The sequence below is a fragment of the Oratosquilla oratoria genome, chromosome 21 (genome assembly GCF_046742065.1).
Source record: "Oratosquilla oratoria isolate Oo_2021 chromosome 21, ASM4674206v1, whole genome shotgun sequence".
NCBI lineage: Eukaryota > Metazoa > Arthropoda > Malacostraca > Stomatopoda > Squillidae > Oratosquilla > Oratosquilla oratoria.
Genome location: NC_134797.1, coordinates 32,268,302 through 32,287,273, shown reverse-complemented (window position 1 = coordinate 32,287,273; position 18,972 = coordinate 32,268,302). Strand labels below are relative to the sequence as shown.

The 18,972-nt window shown below is 38.1% G+C and overlaps 1 protein-coding gene across 1 annotated transcript; it reads left to right on the top strand.

Moving 5' to 3' along the window:
* The first annotated feature begins 12,289 nt into the window (after positions 1–12,289).
* On the top strand, positions 12,290–13,927 carry LOC143037049 (uncharacterized). Its single transcript, XM_076205159.1, has 2 exons — positions 12,290–12,333; positions 13,387–13,927. The coding sequence occupies exons 1-2, from the start codon at positions 12,290–12,292 to the stop codon at positions 13,925–13,927; spliced, it is 585 nt and encodes a 194-aa protein (XP_076061274.1).
* Positions 13,928–18,972: the final 5,045 nt, after the last annotated feature.

The following is an 18,972-nucleotide window of genomic DNA, read 5'->3' as shown; positions in this document are numbered from 1 at the left end:
AAATCTGAGTTACGTATCTGAGCTTCGGTTCTAGTTTATATATAACCCAAGGGAGAGAGAAAGAAAAATTGGATTAACTTTTTGATTCTCTTTTTTCCTACAAAGTTACATGACTTTTCAGGATCTCGATCCTTCTTTCAATGTAGCAAGAGAAAAATGTTGTCCTTTCTTCAGTGTTTTTGGTCGTTTGTTGTTGTTTTTTTATATTGCAATGTCTTTCATCTGTTCCATAGGTGAACAGTTTTCAATATTGAGTCCCCCTTTTTGTTTGTATTTTAGAAACGTAGACTAGAAATTCCCTATGCCAATCTCACAGGACAGTTTTTTTTTTATATGAAAAAAAGGGGTCGCTCCAAAATACTTCTCGAAAATTTCTGTAATATTATATTATCGGAGAAATATGCACTGTTGTTCTAATATAGATATATTTGGTCATAAATTTGTTTGATCTTCAGATAATAACATACATTAAGTCCTCCGTAAATTAGATAGACTTGTATTTAACTCAATGTGCAAACATAAGAATGGGTTACGTCCTGGCAGATAGTAAACAAACTGCCTAAGATTTTGATTGACTCTCTAAGATCAAATGACATGAGAGAGATTAGAATATATAAAGAAATAAATACGCAAAGATTTAATGGGTATTCTTATACAATCTTGTCGGCCGAGTCTATCCCAATGTGACTTGTTCGAGTGAATCCTCTGCCTAAGATTTTATCGCCTCTGTAAGATCGAATGACATGAGACAGATTAGAATATATAAAGAAATAAATACGCAAAGATGTAATGGGTATTCTTATACAATCTTGTCGGTCGAGTCTATCCCAGGGTGACTTGTTCGAGTGAATCCTCTGGGAGTCCGCTCGGTGATCTGTTACCTTGTGGTCTATTCCTGCCTGACCCCATCCTCTGATGGTCCAATCGCCTCCAGTCAGTTTGTTTTGTTTGTCCAGTCACCTGTCACCATTTCTGCTGTTGTTCTGGTGCAGGATACGTTAGTTAAAAGTTTGTAAATTCCTTCTATGGAAGAATATTGATATATCACAATAGTTTGCTTGGAAATGTTGGAATGTTTTAATCAGGTTTTTTAAATATATATGATATCTAATGATATCAGGGTTTTTGAAATATAAATGATATCTAATTTACCTTGTGGGTACGCGCACGTAGTGTTTGGTGAGATTATGTCTTTGAGGATGCACTGATCTATTTCTTACGCGAAAGTCATTTGATTTTCGTAATATACTGTACTTTGTATGCGGCCAGTGTTTGATTTTGTAGGTGCTGTTGTTGAGTCATGATTCACAATTATTTTTGTCTTCAGTGATCGGACTCTAATAACCGTTGTTCAAGAGAATTTAATTCATTCTGGATAATCTTTAGTGAAATAAAGACCAGCAAGATCAATTGAGGAAGGGACTTCTAATAAAATGACTTTAGATTTTGTATCGTTGGATACATTCACCAGCAGCGCTCACCCATTTAGCAATGTCAGCCATCTTCCTATTGGTCCTCTTAAGTAGAAATTGATACACCCAGAAAAGGGGATGTTGTGGTGCAGGTTGAGGATTTAGATATTAAGACAGAAGATGAATTAAATGTAAACCGGGAAGGGGGGCTTATTCCTCACTTCTACAGACAAATCGTATGTAATATATATAATATATATATATATATATATATATATATATATATATATGAATATATATACATATGTATATAAAAACACAAATATACATATGTATACACACACACACACACACACACATATATATACATGTATATAATTACACACACATATATAGTGTGTGTGTGTGTGTATGTATAATATGTATACGTATATATGTTGCTGAATAATCACAAAGGAAACCGGAAAAGAAACTAAAATTCCCTAGCGCTTTCGTGATATTTCATATCTTCAGGGGAATACAAATGAAAAAGCTACACATGGTATATAAACAGCACAAATACAGTGTAAAAACAGCACAAGATTCTAATGTGCTGTTTGTCCATATGCGAGATTTTGATCATTGTATTGACTCGTCTAATTCTTCATCCATCGTGTCATGTGATTCATTTGCCAAAAGGAACATAATTGAAAGTTGTTTGATAAAAAAATAATTGATAAAATATGTAATCAAATTTACATTTACATGCTTTCTCCTTATAAAGGCTATCATAGTTTGTGGCAACATTAATTTCACAAATATAGATAATATTTATGGACACATACAATGGTTTGTTTAATCATAGTAATTTTTGTCACAAAAATGCTATGTACGTTAAGGGGAAACTACAGTAGTGGCGTGTTACCACACCATACCCCCACCTAAATTTAACCCTTAACCCTAACCAATTTTTTTTTTAAATGAAATATAGTTATCCAAGTACCTGGAGTGACAGGGTATCAGAATATATATGGTTATGGGGGTCTATCTCCAAAACCCTAGGAGGAGTTCGTGAACAAACAGACAGACAGAGGCTACTACTTTATTATAGTATATATATATATATATATATATATATATATATATATATATATATATATATATATATATATATATATATATTGATGGGGGTCAACTGAATTGTACAGTCCGTAATTTCCCCTTTTTCACGACTCCAGCGCCACTTAATAAGCACAGTATCATTTGAACAAGGATTCCATTCGCTTTGCCGTTGTAACTGTCATGGAACAAATCATCGCTTGCAGTTAAATTTTGCAAGTAATCAAATCCAGCCGTCGCGAAGCTTCGATCCAGGGTTCCTATGAGCACGAATTCCGTCTGCTACCATGTAATGTATATAATAAAATATATAATGTAATATAAGATGACATAATATACGTGTTTATTCAATAAATAATTCATATGCTTATTTTAGTACATGTGTATTCGATTTTCATATTTTTGTTTTGTAACCTATTCACGTCGATGGACTGGACGTCCTTTCATGATAGACCTAAGCCATACGGACCTATCTTTTTCCTATTACATTCCCGCTGGGAAATGGTTGTAGACCTATAGCAGGAACCCCCCTGTCTCGAAATAGTTGACGCTCATCTGAATTGCAGAAGGGGAGAGAGCCCTTTGGGGACGCTCAGGACGAGTTGCTCGCCAAGTCGGCAGAGCATTTACATGCGCGTCGCTGTCTGCCCCTTTTATATTGGATTTATGTTCCTCTTTCTGTGGTGGCGAGCCCCTGCCCAGGACAGTCTGTCACGGACATGATCTTTTATCTATTCACTTGTTTCTTTAATAGTTTATTATATGTATTGATTATTCTATTCGTGTTATTTCTTTCTTTGCTTGTTTGTTTTAGTTGTATGTATGTTTGGTTGGTCATATGTCTGATTATCTGTGTATTTATTTTGTTTTATATAGGTATGTATTGATATACTATTATATTAGAATTTGTATATATTTTTTATTCATTCATTCTTTTATTTGTATTTCTATTTAGTTATTCGTTTATTTATTTATTTTTATTTTCTCAGTATCTTGTATCTCGTCATTTCAAAGTACCCATTGCTAGTAAAGGGAAACGGTCAAGCACGGACTTGCGTGAGAAATTATTTTCGCTCTTATCTCGTCTGTTTCTTCTTTTCCTCTTTCAATTGTGATCGTGGAAAAAAAAAAGTATTTACATCCCGTATAGCGAGCATTCAGGCAAAGGCAAACAATTAACATCACTGTTTGTGTAGCAAAAGATGAACTAAATAGTAGGGTTTCAAAGCCAGGCAGATTGTAAGTAGACAGATTGTAAAAGGATTAATAGATCATTTTATCAGGAGAGATTGTAATAGGAAAGAGGGAGATTATTAACTAGATAGCTTGTAAGAGAAAAAGAGACATTTTAACTAGACATATTGTAGAAGGAAAGAGACATTTTCATATAGTTATATTCTAAGAGAAATGCGAGATATTTTGAATAGACAGATTGTAATTAGAAAAAAAACTATAATTCTTGAAGACGTTGTTAGATACAAGAGTTTTCTTCTGGCAGCCTCCAAGAGATTCTCTTCAGCCGAGAGAAACCCTCTTCTCGATCGGCCTTGTTGAGATTGGTGACAGACCGATCTCGCTTTCGTTCAAGATTGTTCATCAACCAAATGGATCATGTCAGAAACGACACACGAAGAACCCGTGTCTTGTCGGAAGGAGAAGAATATCTTCTTTGGACTGAGCGACCTATGCCTTGACACTTGCGAGGCTGCGGGCAAGACACTACGAGGGTCTCAGTGTATCGAGTTCGGTTAACTTCGCGCGAAGTGCGAGATCGGGTGTTGCCGAGCTGAAAGAATCCCAGTCAAATTTTTGGTGCCTAATCGAATGTAGACTACGTGGTTTTTATATTTTCTTTTTCTTTTTGTTAGATTTTGTTTGTTTGTTAGATCTGGTTTTTTTTTCATAATGACATACTATATATTTTTTTCAGCTGAGCGGAAACTTTGGGAACATATGTGTTAGGAGTGTGTCAAATAACTTTTTCTATGTCGTTAAGTGATTCTTTTTAGCTGGTCGAGGTCAGGTCAATAAATCATTAAAATAATATTCATGTAATTTAAACTCGCCACACACACACACACACACACACACACACACACACACACACACACACACACACACACACACACACACACACACACACACACACATATATATATATATATATATATATATATATATATATATATAATGTCTCCATAGTAGTATTTTTTATCATATTACCGTGTCCGAGTCGTCGCAAGGGAGCTGTTTTTATTTAAATCCTGGTAATCAGTGACTTGTTATGACGCGTTCAAGTGTTTTTTTTTTCACCGGGGAAAAGCTTTGGAGAAATATTTCCGTTGAAGTTTTGCAATTAGTGATGATGAAGTATTTATGCTGCGAGGAGGAGGAGGAGAAGAAGAAGAAGGAGGGTAATTCTCATCAAGATCACCTTGGGACCTTTTAAACGGGATCTCTATCTCTCTCTCTCTGTCTCTCTTTCTCTCTCTCTCTTTCTCTCTCTCTCTCTCTCTCTCTCTCTCTCTCTCTTTCTGTCTCTCTTTCTCTTTGTGTTTGGTAATAATTAACCTTAACTGTTGATCACAGCTTGTATGTCTTATCTGTCTACTTTCACTCGACTTTATTCAGGTTAGGAAAAGCCCCTTTGATCTTCGGAAAGGCTTAATTAGATTATACTTAGGTCACCGATTTAGGCGATTTGTGTATAATGTGATACTCTATTTAAAAATCCCATTGGAAAATCGTATATTTTGGCTCTGCCTGTCAGTAAGTATATATATAAAACATGCAGAAATATGACGTGGCTAATTAATCTCGTGATTCTGTAAAGAGCAGTATCAATATTTGTGTAATATCAATAATCACGGATGAATAATTTTACGAGGGCCGTCACAAATATAACTGCGAATGTAAAAGCAGTTCCCGCCGGGCAGTTTTTGGAACTATTACTCTTAATTAATTCGTTTTGACAACAATGTGACGTTCGGCGAACCGTAGGAAGGTGTCATTAGATGCAGCGATTTAGTCGAAATGTTCTAGAAGTAATAACATTGTTATTGTTACTGTTATTGTTATTGTGTGCCACATTAATAGTAATACATAAAGTAACAACTGTTGATTCAATTTCCATTGTCTGGTAACTTGAAATTCACTTCAGACCTTTCTACAGATCTGTCTTGAAAGTACAGTTGTATTGTTATTGTTATTGTTACTGTTATTGTTATTGTGTGCCATATTAATAGTAATACATAAAGTAACAACTGTTGATTCAATTTCCATTGTCTGGTAACTTGAAATTCACTTCAGATCTTTCTACAGATCTGTCTAGGAAGTACCGTAGTATGAGTTTGGTATGATTCAATGTCATAAGAACCTAAGAACCTAAGAATGAAGGAGACTGTATGATACCATAATACCTACACTAGGCAGTTCCATACCATAATACCTACACTAGGCAATTCCATGTCCATTACCACCTGTCATCCCCATTCATAAAATTTTCTAACCGTTTCTTAAAACAACCGATAGTCTCAGCGCTCATTAGATGGTTACTATGTCTATTCCATTCGTTGACCACTCTATTAATAAACCATTTCTTGCCTATTTTCATCTTAAATCTAAATTTATCCATTTTAAACCCATTACTGTGAGTCCTGCCCTGTTGTCTTAATATGATGACCTTGTTTGCGTCACACTCATTAAACCCTCTGGATTGTGAGAGAAGAAGTCGTCGTTTGTTAGCTTTACCTGTTTGAACAGATGAGGAAAGATTGAGATAAATATATCGGATTTATTCTGGGGACCAAGTGCCGGCCCCTCGGGGCTGCAACGCGAGGTGGAGGAAAGGGTGTTGATGAGATTTGAAGACCAGCGACGGGAGATGATTCATTCTGACATCCGTATCAATGGACCTCCAAGAGCAGCAACTAATCATTAGTCTTGCATCAGAAGTGACAAGAAAGGCTTTAGGTACTCTAGGGTAGAGGTTCTCAAACTTTTTTGGCTGCGACCTCCTACAAATTACTTCGATAGAGTCGCGACCCACTTCCCCAACAACAACGAATTTCTGACGATCACTATAACGCATTTCCCTGTCTCCGTGTATCTACTTGCCTGTCTATGTATGCATGTATGTATGCGCACGTATGTATGTATATATGCATGTACTTATGTAAACTTATATGGATCTCGATCTCGATCGCGACCCCTCTGGGGGTCGGGACCCCCACTTTGAGACCCTCTGGTCTAGGGGAGTGATAGGTGAGGAATAAACACGTTTGGCTCTGTGACGTACCTGTTATATTTTATTCTAAGGGGAGACACTTTCTAATATTTGAAGAAAACTTCAGTTTGAGTCGGGATGCCGATCGATCTGACCCCCTGTCATACTTTCTCAGGTTCAAACCATTGCCTGTTTTGATGTTGTAGGGGAGGTTTGCGCTCTTTGTTAAAAAGAAAGAAAAAAAAACGCACTTAATGACCTCGGGAAGTGTCAGGAAAGTCTCTGAGTGTTCAACAACGTTGACAGACAAGTGTCCTTCGGGTAGACCTCTTCTGTGTTTTAAAAGGGTCTTGTTCTTGGAAATTGTTCCATCAAGAATGTTCCCGGTGTAGCAGACCAGATACTCGTTAATTATGGGTACGTTGACGAGAACTTAATCTTCATGGATCATGCACTACTGTGAACCCAAATCAACTCTTGGGGATCAGTGCCACCTGCGTAGAGCCGGTGGTCAGGGCTGGTTGCCGCCGTTTGGCCCCCAACTCTTGGGGTTGGGGGGCGGTCCCACGACGTAGACGCTGCGGCTCCAGGACCTCTAAGCACTTCTAAGCTACAAGAAGAGGCTGGATGACCGCATTGTGAATAGCTGCCCAGGATGTAACACTTCACCCCATACCATACAGCACATAATGGAAGACTGCATTATACACAATCATGCACGCAAACAACACAACATACACTCTATAAAGGATTTGTGGGAAAACCTAGTTTCGGCTGTGGCATTCCTTGGGGAGACGGGACTGCTCGGACAGACAGTCTAGGGAACGACAACAACAACAACAACAACCCAAATCAACTCAAATACAACATACTGTGTTGATGAGAGCCGATTCCTCATGGACTTTGCATTTCAATGAGTCCAAAACATTTCATACGCTACATATTACATCTTACAAGAACAAAATTCCATCAGCACACAAAACAAATGAAAGAATGCTACTAAAATTTTGACACAAAACTTAACATATCCTAAACTTAAGTATTGTTGTTCATTTGCCAGCGAAATGACTATTGTATGACTGAATATATCTGTCAGAGATTGAAAGAATGCTACTAAAATTTTGACACAGAACTTAACATATGCTAAACTTAAGTATTGTTGTTCATTTGCCAGCGAAATGACTATTTTATCACTGAATATATCTGTCAGAGATTGAAAGAATGCTACTAAAATTTTGACACAGAACTTAACATATGCTAAACTTAAGTATTGTTGTTCATTTGCCAGCGAAATGACTATTTTATCACTGAATATATCTGTCAGAGATTGAAAGAATGCTACTAAAATTTTGACACAGAACTTAACATATGCTAAACTTAAGTATTGTTGTTCATTTGCCAGCAAAATGACTAGTTTGTCACTGAATATATCTGTCAGAGATTCACTAACTACCACTAGATATTGGTTTGTGGTCCCACTTGTAAAACTGATACTCTCCCTCCACATAGGGGGGGGGGGATGGAAGGGTGGTGGCGGGCAGGGACATTAGGCTGAGAACCAGTCCACTCAACCATTATCCCTCATCTTTTGCTACAAGAACCTCGAAGTCTCCAGTTTCGTGATGAGAATCTCTTCCAGGATTCCAGGTTCCTCAAACTTCCTCAAGTACACAAACGTGCTCTACCAATATACATGCCTCTCTTAACGTTGGAAACTTGTTCTCTATGATTCTGATATTGGTGTAACTTCTACGTCTGTCAGGAGACAACGAAAGATAATATGCATAAATACACGAATCAAGCACTTATCAAGACTCCCACAAAATAATAAGGAACAGGCACTACAACATACAATGGCTGCAGTGCAAGAATATACTCCATGAAAGAAAGAAGAAGAAAATAAAAAACACATGGTGCCACTTTCACAACAAAATTCTGCCAGGCAAACAAGTCTTGTAGCACCAAAAATTACTCGCAAGAGAACACCAACTATACACAGTGATCTAGCTTAACCCTAGATCACTGAACTCCCTCCTAGCTTAACGAAGTAAACATTTCTATATCGGGTTGAATTCGCATGAGCATTTTTTTTTTTGTCGTTGTCATTCTAGAGCCTAAAGGATCTCGGAAGATTTCTGCTTAACTCACAATTGGATATAGAAATGTAGAAATGTATTAATACACAAACACACGAGCATAAGGACTTACACACGCACGCATACACAGACAGGATCACACACACACACACACACACACACACACACACACACACACACACACACACACACACACACACACACACACACACACACACACACACACACACACACACACACACACACACACACACACACACACACACACACACACACACACACACACACACACACACACACACACACACAGAAAAAACAGTTTTCCACATAGAGTGGTGGACACTTGGAACAAACTGGACAATGAAATAGTGTGCGCAAAAAACATTCATGAGTTTAAGAGCAAACTAGACACTGCGAGATACAAAGGCGGGACACCACGAGCGTAGCTCCCCTTCCCGCAAAATAAAACTAGGTAAACACACACACACACACACACACACACACACACACACACACACACACACACACACACACACACACACACACACGCGCGCGCGCGCACGCACACACAGTGGCACAGTGGTTAGAGTTCCTGGATGCCACTACGGCAGTCCGGGTTCGATTCCCACCCAGAGCTGATATGATTTCAGCATCACTGCACTGCGAGTTGTTACTACAGCTCTCGTGGGCGAGGAGTTGCGTGTGCGTGTGCGTGTGAGGTCACAGCATTACCCATAGATCAGTCATACATGAGATCTGAGCTCTTCCGGAAGGGAAATAGCTGTCGATCATGATTCCAACACGTGATCCAAGACCATGGTGAATCTCTCTCTCTCTCTCTCTCTCACACACACACACACACACACACACACACACACACACACACACACACACACACACACACACACACACACACACACACACACACACACAAGCACGCAAACACACACATACAAGCACGCAAACACGCACACCTGACAGACGTATCAACAGGATTATGGGAGATTTAAGGGGGATCAGACGCATTTATAGAAAAATATTAATAAAAAAGATTATATAGATTTGATATTTTCACAGTATAATCAAATTATTATTTTCCAAATTCCATGAGCATTTGAACGATGTATGTTATCTCTTCATCCGTCAGTCCGTATGATGTGATTGATGACGTCATAATTTTTTTCCGATCTTAATCTGAGGATGAACAAGGAAAGGTACGCAACATGTAACAGAAAGCGAAGATATGAACGAGATGACGAAAGAAGAAAAAATTTAGCTTTTTGGAGACTTAAACCAAAGAATGAGGAAATAGTATAAAGGAGAATGCCTGACGATGTAGATGGCAGTGCAAGAAATTGAAAATAATTTTTGACAAATAAAACACCATTTACGGACAAAACAGCCATTGATTGTACAACATTTTGCTCACTGAAGCCTTTTCGGGTACAGAGACGAAGAATATAAAACAATGAATGTATAAAGATTTCGGTGAAGAGGCCAGGAAGGTCACATCTTTGCAGACGACGCAAAGATAACAAGAAGATTGAGAGACCAATAGAACTATAGGTTCTTACAAAAAACGTCCAGATAATATATATGACTGGAGTCAAGATTGGAAAAATAATTTCGTCACCAGAAAATGCAAAGTATTAGAAATATGTGTAAGGTCATGACCATGGGTTAATTGTGAGGTGGAATGTGAGGCGAAATATGAGAAAGATCTCGAGTGTTGATAAGAGATAACGTATCACTAAACAGATATATCAGTATAATTGTGGGGTTGGAGGGAGACATACAGATTGCTGAAGAACATAAAGCTGGGTTTTCACTGCATGGATGAAGACTAATTTGTCCTAGATTGGATTAGGGAGCAATGTTTTTGTCCCGAAGCAATAGAAAGGTATAAGCAAGATGGATAGAATATAAAGAACAGCAAACACAGTGCAACCCTTGCACATATGTCCTACGAAAAGAGACAAGCACAAGGCTTGACATCTTTCAAGAATCGTAAAGGAAGATGAAACTCGACTGCAGTGATCAGATTATTCAAGGACGAAGAGATATCTTGATTTGGGATTGATGGACATCACAAAATCATGGGGACATATGGAAACAGAAAACATATCAGAAAATTTTGGAAAAAGATAATGGTTTGTACAGATACAGAAACTCCTGGAAAAGCCTTAATGATGATATAAAACAGTCTGTAACCATAAATGAGATAAGAATATGGTATATTAATTGGAAAATAAATCAGGAACCCACGATCGTAGCTCCCTTCCTGTACATTACAATTAAGATAGAGTAACATGGCGCACACACACACACACACACACACACACACACACACACACACACACACACACACACACACACACACACACACACACACACACACACACACACACACACACACACACACACACACACACACACACACACACACACACGTATGCACGCGCGCGCGCTGTCGTGGAATACTTGAAGAACGTTTCGGGATAGTTTTCCACTTAGGTGAATTAATTCGTGGAATGGGCTATAAGAAGAAACAATTCAGGCGGACAACTTTAATGAATTTAAAGCAGATTTTGATAATTGGATACACTGAGACGAAAGTAGGGAGCATAGCCATTATATTGTACGTCTATGTATATATGTGTGTGTGTGTGTGTATGTGTGTATGACATATGTTTTACATGTATGCATAATTGTTTCATATATGTGCTGGGAATGCTTACGGACACGTGCTTTTGGTGCTCCTGGAAGATAGACAGCTCTGGTGTCCATTTTCGAATCCCGTCCACCCCCTCGGCCTCCAACAAGATGAGGGGCTGACGCTCGGCCTCCATACAGACCCCGAGATCTCTCTCAACTTCAACTGTATTTCTTACACCTTTTCGCAGATAGATGATTGATAAACGGTGACTGGTCCCCTCCATCTTTTACTTTGAGTCGGTGCTACAGAAACAAGAATACTATGCAGACAACAGTCTAGAGTTTCTTCCCAGATGTATCGTAGGAAGACCCGAGGACCTTTGCTAGCAATAATTGTGGGGCTGGCAATTTTCCGTTTGGTAAAAATGGAGAGGGTAATTAATATTATATACATGGATATGTTTGTATATATAGGTTATATATACATGTATATGTTTATACATATACTGTATGTGTGTGTGTACGTGTATATATATATATATATATATATATATATATATATATACATATGTATCATATATTATATATATATATATATATATAGATTACATCTATTGATATATAAAACCCATAAAGACCTAAGTTCTGATACAATTGTTACGACCAAAACAGTTGTATGAGAAAGACAGTGCTTTGAGGTGATGTCAACAAGAACTCACCGCCCAACAATCAATATCCAACAAAATATGTGTGAGACATTGAAACTGTTCGCAGCGTCTGCGGTGATCTAGTGTCCACATAGGATGGATGCTCTCATCGTGGCCATAACCATCTCCCGCGATTCCCAGTGTGTCCATTTCTGAATTTCGTTCCAAAATACATTAATCTCATGATCTTGCTACCTGTAGATGCCCGATGCTGAGAGCGAAACGTCGAAGATAATGTAGTTATTGAGATACGAAGCAAAATAGTTTCATTTGGTGATGCTATATATTCACTTCCACCTACTTCAAAAAAATTGGGGAGGAATTTTGAAACTATGAAAAATATCATTAACGCTAATTATGCTGTATGTTTCATCCAGAAATACATGCAGGGGAAACTGCTCCCAAAATTCACGAACATGTATGTATATACTGTATATGTATGTATACATACGTTTCAGGACAATATCCCCCCAGACACAAAAAAAAAAAAAAAAAATCCCCCTACCAATAAACCCCTGGACAATATCCCCCTTAGGACAAAATCCCTCTAAGACAATATCCCCCCAAGGACAAAATACCCCCGGGACAAAATCCCCTTAGGAAAATATCCCCCTAGGATAAAATCCCCTCGCCCATGAGAAAAAATATCATATATGATTTGTTGGTAATATTTTCATTTAGTGTTATTATACACATGTAGTATTGATTATAATTGAGACTTTTGATATAAGATCAGTATTTTATGTGAATGTTTGGATTCTAGGACAATATCCCCCTAGACAAAAACCCCAGGACAAATTCCCCCTGCCAATATCCCCCCAGACAATAGGTTTTCATAATCTTTATTTAACATGTGTGAATTGCTACAAATTTCATTATACATTATATATTCATTTATTAGTATTATATACATTGTTAAAATATTAAAATAGATAACTGTAAAACATACGATCACTTTACTTTATTACCTATTTATCTCACGTATTGCAGTGTTAGAATTGATTGCAATTGGACATAATATAAGCACATAATATAAGCACCATTTATTAATGTATCCCAATCAAATTAGAAGAAATGATTAACATACAAATATGCATTTCTATTACATTAATAATATGACATTGATTTAGTACAAAATATCAGTTCATGTATAAGCTTTCAATACATCATATGTCTATGATAAACCATTACAGTCCAATGTTACAGCAGTATCAAAGTGATTCTGACTTTGCCCTCCATCTTAAGATGCTCCCTGCTCTTGCCTTTGTACCAACAGACAGTGTGATATGTGTGTTTGAGGAGCCTAGTAAGGCCATGCCAGCTGATTCCCAGCCTGTTATGGACTATTTTGAGGACATTTACATTGGTCGTCCTCAGCTCCGGAGGCGCCGTCGTCCTGCTACTTCTCCAATTCCTCTTTGGAACAAGTACACCAGAGCTGAGGAGGAGCTCCCAAGGACCAACAACTCAGTTGAAGGCTGCCATCGCCGCATTCAGTCCAGCATAGGCTGCTACAATCCCAACTTCTGGAAATTCCTCAAAGTTCTACAGGGTGAACAAGCCCTACAGAAAGACCGTTGCACACAGCATCTTGCAGGACATGCTCCTGAACCACCACGCAAACGTTATGCTGACTGTAAACAGCATATAGTTAGATTAGTTGGACAGTATCAGGAACGCGCTAATATAGAGTATCTTCGTGGCATAGCCTATAACTGTAATGGGTTATCATAGACATATGATGTATTGAAAGCTTATACATGAACTGATATTTTGTATTAAATCAATGTCATGTTAATAATGTAGTAGAAATGCATATTTGTATGTTAATCATTTCTTTTATTTAATTGTGATACATTAATAAATGGTGCTTATATTATGTGCTTATATTATGTCCAGTTGCAATCAATTCTAACACTGCAATACGTGAGATAGATAGGTAATAAAGTAAAGTGATTGTATGTTTTACAGTTATCTATTTTAATCATTTTAACAATGTATATAATATTAATAAATGAATATATAATGTATAATGAAATTTGTAGCAATTCACACATGTTAAATAAAGATTATGAAAACCTATATTTGGTTATTTATTTCACTTTCGTTTTTTCTGTGGGTGGGGGGATATTGTCCTAGGGGGATATTTCCCCCCCTTTTTTTTTTTTTTTTTTTTTTGTCCTGGGGTATTTTTTCTGGGGTTTTTTGTCCTTGGGGGATATTGTCTGGGGGATATTGGTAGGGGGATTTTGTCCTTTTTTTCTGGGGGGGATATTGTCCTAGAATCGTATACATATGTTTTTACATGCATATATGTGTTTGTATAAATTCATATATATTTGTATAAATTTATATATATTTGTATATGTATAAATGTTTAAATGAACTGTAAAGCCCACTCCAGGAGAAAGGAAACATTATAGAATGAAGATCCGTATATTTCGACCACAATCTGGGGTCCTTTTAGCGGTGCTATACGTAGTGGTGGGTGGATTATATATCCACCCAGGGGATCCATCCTGGGGGCATGTGGAGCGGCTCAAGCCCTTTAGTCCACTGTCATGTCAACCAGAGATGGTTCAGGTCAGGGAGGATAAGATGAGAAGCATTTTTATTTACATGTGGAGCGGCTCAAGCCCATAGTCCACTGTCATATCAACCAGAGATGGTTCAGGTCAGGGAAGATAAGTTGAGAAACATTTTTATTTACTGTTAAGCTAGTAATTGCATCTGGGGACCATTGCCCTTTTGAAGTACCAAGGTTAGATATTTGTTTAATGAGGAAAGGCTCCGTTATTTTCTCTTCTGAATTACAATTAGATTTATAGATAGTAGCCTCCTTGTCCCACACTCGGTGATTTAAATTTTTTGGTGTGCCGCTGAGTTTTCTGCGTGTATTTAATGGAATTCTTACGTTCTTTACCTTTAATAGGTAAATTCCTCTGTCTGCCCGCAATAAAACTTGGGTGCATCCTTTACAAGGTAATTTGTAAACGCCTGGTTTGCTATTATCTTTAGAGTTTTGTTGCACGTTTACTGTTTTAGATATACTCTTCCGACCTAGATATGGACCAAAAGGTCTCCTGTCGGCATGCTCCACCTTTGTAATCCTTCTTCGCGTTGCTGGGAGTCGCCATGTCTTCTTTAGGGACGAGAGTGACGGAGGCATACATGAAAGCAATGTATTGGATAATAAGACTTTTTTTTATTTTTTTATTTTTAAAGTTGTCCATCTTAACCTGACGCCAAGAGACCCATAGCTGTGACAAAACCGCCACCTTTACCCTTTGTGTTTGGACTGTTGGAGTCGGCAACAGTTATGGCAGGGAATCGGAGGCGAGTGCGGGATTCGAACTCGCATGTAAGCGAATACGAGACTAGCACGTTTTCGATTATGCCACCAGCTAACATACATGGATGATGCACACACACACACACACACACACACACACACACACACACACACACACACACACACACACACACACACACACGTGGTTGGTAGAGTCTCTGACTGTCACTACGGCGGCCCGAGTTCGAATCCTGCCCAAAGCTGAAATAATTTCAGTATCGCTTCGCTTCGTGTCGTTACTCCAACTCTCGTGGGCGGGGAGTTGGGGGTGCGTGTGCGTGTAAGGTCACAGCATTACCCATGGATCGGTCATACGAGCTCTGAGCTCTCTTCCGGGAGGCAAATAGCTGTCCATCACGAGTCCAACCCGTGGTCCAAGGACCAAGGTGAATCTCATACGCACACACACACACACACACACACACACACACACACACACACACACACACACACACACACACACATGTGTACATATATATATATATATATATATAATATATATATATATATATATATACACACATAAAAAGATTGTGACAAAAATTGACATATAGTGTACTATCTAAGGTAATAAACGGCTTGATCTACTCACGCAACACGATGTTTCAGTATCAACAACAAAGACCGTTGTCTTCTAGAAATTACCAGAAGGAATAATAATCTTTCCAGAGTTCTAATAAGAAGCGATAATTCGAACACAGTGTCTGCAAAATAGATGTGTTTAGATGCATCACACTTTAATATTAAGGCGTGGCCACACCAGATGGATTGTTTGAAACTCCTTGCAACATGTTGGATGCTAGAATGAAATAATGTACGAAAGTATTTGAAATAATGAACGAAAGTATTGCAATCGTGTGTCAGATTTGCCGTCAGTGATCAGCCCTTGGAGTGCTGTCGTTCAAAAGATGAGTGATGATGAGGTAATGGAGTCGGAGAGGAAGAGCGGGAAATATGAGGAGGAAGATCATGGAGGCGGAAAAGGGGTGAGAGAGAGAGAGAGAGAGAGAGAGAGAGAGAGAGAGAGAGAGAGAGAGAGAGGGTGGGGGAAAGGGTACAGAAAGAAAATTATTTTCTTGTCAGATTTAATGTTAGTTTATTTTTACTCATTTTTCCTATTCTAATTAATGTTAAAGAAAAAGGATGTTGTATTATTTTTATATGATTTTTTTCTTCGTCTGAGAACTTGCATAGTCAAAAAAAAAAAAAAAAATAAAACTCACCCCTTCTCCATCCTCACCCAAACGGACTGAACCCCTATTATCAGTATCATCTCACAGCTACAATCATCACAGCTTTTAGAAGAACGTGATTGATGAAGAAACCGTCTGATGCTTTCGTGTTGAGTGAGCAGTGGGAATACGGAAGGGGAAAGGAAGAACATGTGAAGGAAAAATAGACGGAAATATGATGGAAAGACGATGGAAATAGAAAATATCCCGAGGGTTTTGAGAGAGCAACGTGGCCATGGGTGGGGTTCCAAGGGGTGGAGGGGTTTGGGGTTGTGGGTTCTGATAGTGATCGTTTATATTTGTGGGGTGAAATAGTGATAGTAGTCATATGTGGCGAATCATCGATGTTTGGGAAAAACAAGTCGAGGCCTGTAGTACTCGGGCCTTTGTTAACAATGCCGTCGAGATGAGCTCAAAATACGAGTATTTTCAATGACTGAAGTCCCTTTGTGTTGCTTGAATGATTTCAGTCACGTAAACAATGATTGACCTCGCTTGACCAAATAAGTTGTAGGCACTTAATACTCTAGTGGTGCCTGTTCGGATCAATCATTTAATATTCTTTTATGAGTGCACTGTCCCTCTTTCTCCTATGCAAATTAAATATCTCTCTCATCTGTCTCTCCACTTCTTCGGCGCGATATTTCGATATATCCTCCCAGGGTAAAGACGCTGGTTCTTCGTTAAAAAAAAAAAAAAAGAGTGTAAGCACTTTAGAAAAAGGGACTACACATGGGGACCGTGATTAGAGCTGCTGTGGTTGCCAATAAGAGTTTCTTCTTCTTTAATAGGTAGCAGGAATGCAATTGATGGCACCGCGTTACATTGATTACGGGATGGGACATTGGTAACGCATGATTGCTCGTTACAGCATATGAGGCTGTTTAATCTCTACAATGCATCCTATTTGATCGAGCGATGAACGTCGCTTTTGTGATCGGCCTCCGACTGACCGGAGTTATGTCATGTAAAGACAGCTATTGGGATTTGGTATAGTTATCTCTGGAATTTCCTTTAGTGGAAGACGGCATGTAACAACAGACCATGGTCACAGTGATAAAGTTAGAATGAGATACAGTGATAGATTATGATGCCGACAGAAGACCTTTTGGTTTATGACGAGGTCAAATGAAAAAAAGAAAAAAAAAGTCTTCACTTTGACTTAACGATTATTTTTAAAGAACAAAAATTTCTTCGACCCTTAGGTTAAGAAAGCTGTGGAAATTACCATGAACGAAAGTATATATATATATATATATATATATATAATATATATATATTTATATATATATATATATATATATATATATATATATATAGAGAGAGAGAGAGAGAGAGAGAGAGAGATTAACTCCAAAAGATTCACGTACTCAAGACCAACTGTTCACCAACATTAATAGAAATAAATCCCTACCAAGTTCAAATAACTGACGCGTCGGTGTCTTTGTTTTAGTTTTGATGAAGCCTCTCAGCACTGGGGTGAATGATAAGATGTATCACAACACACTCGGTGCCTACGTGTGAGGAAGTTTTCACTCGTTCCAACGCATGGAAAGAAGGTATTTAAGAAGTGCCATCAAATTACGACTCCAGTTAAAAAAAAAAAAAAAAAAAAAAAAAAATATATATATATATATATATATATATATGATAGTAATAATAATAATAATAAGTGGGTGGTGCTGGCACCACACAAAGAACGATTCCATCAAGACGATAGAGAACATCCAATTATACTATAGACCCTGTTTTTCAACACTTTACAAGGAAAACAAATTCAAAAGAAAACAATGAAACGAAGCGTTGCATGAGCGGATTCGAAGCTGCTGAACCTTGCCTTGCAATCTATTGCAATACCAAGAGGACCAGCCACTTACTGTCCAGAGGCAGCTCCAGGGGAGGAGAGAAAAGTATCCCAGAGAGATGTATCTGGTTAGTGCTACACAGTGATAGGCTTAGTGCGGTCAGATAAACCTTCTTCGGTCTTCTTGGTTTATTGGGAGATATTTGTCGATATACAGTATTTACATGTTGGGATATAATTTCTCAAGGTGAGTCTAGGGAGAGTGTCTCTCTAAGCCCCTCTCTTTGGCGGACGCAGTCGCCTCGTTATATAGGAAAAATAGCCTAGCTGAGCATGTTTAGTGTAGGTTATGTCACATAGGAAATGTGTTTGTGGTAATAATATATATGTG

Bases quoted from the DNA above. Each gene is read 5' to 3' on its own strand.
- LOC143037049 (XM_076205159.1), top strand. From the start codon at position 12,290: ATGGATGCTCTCATCGTGGCCATAACCATCTCCCGCGATTCCCA. The intron at 12,334-13,386 runs GTGTGTCCATTT...AAACCATTACAG, and splicing joins ACCATCTCCCGCGATTCCCA to TCCAATGTTACAGCAGTATC.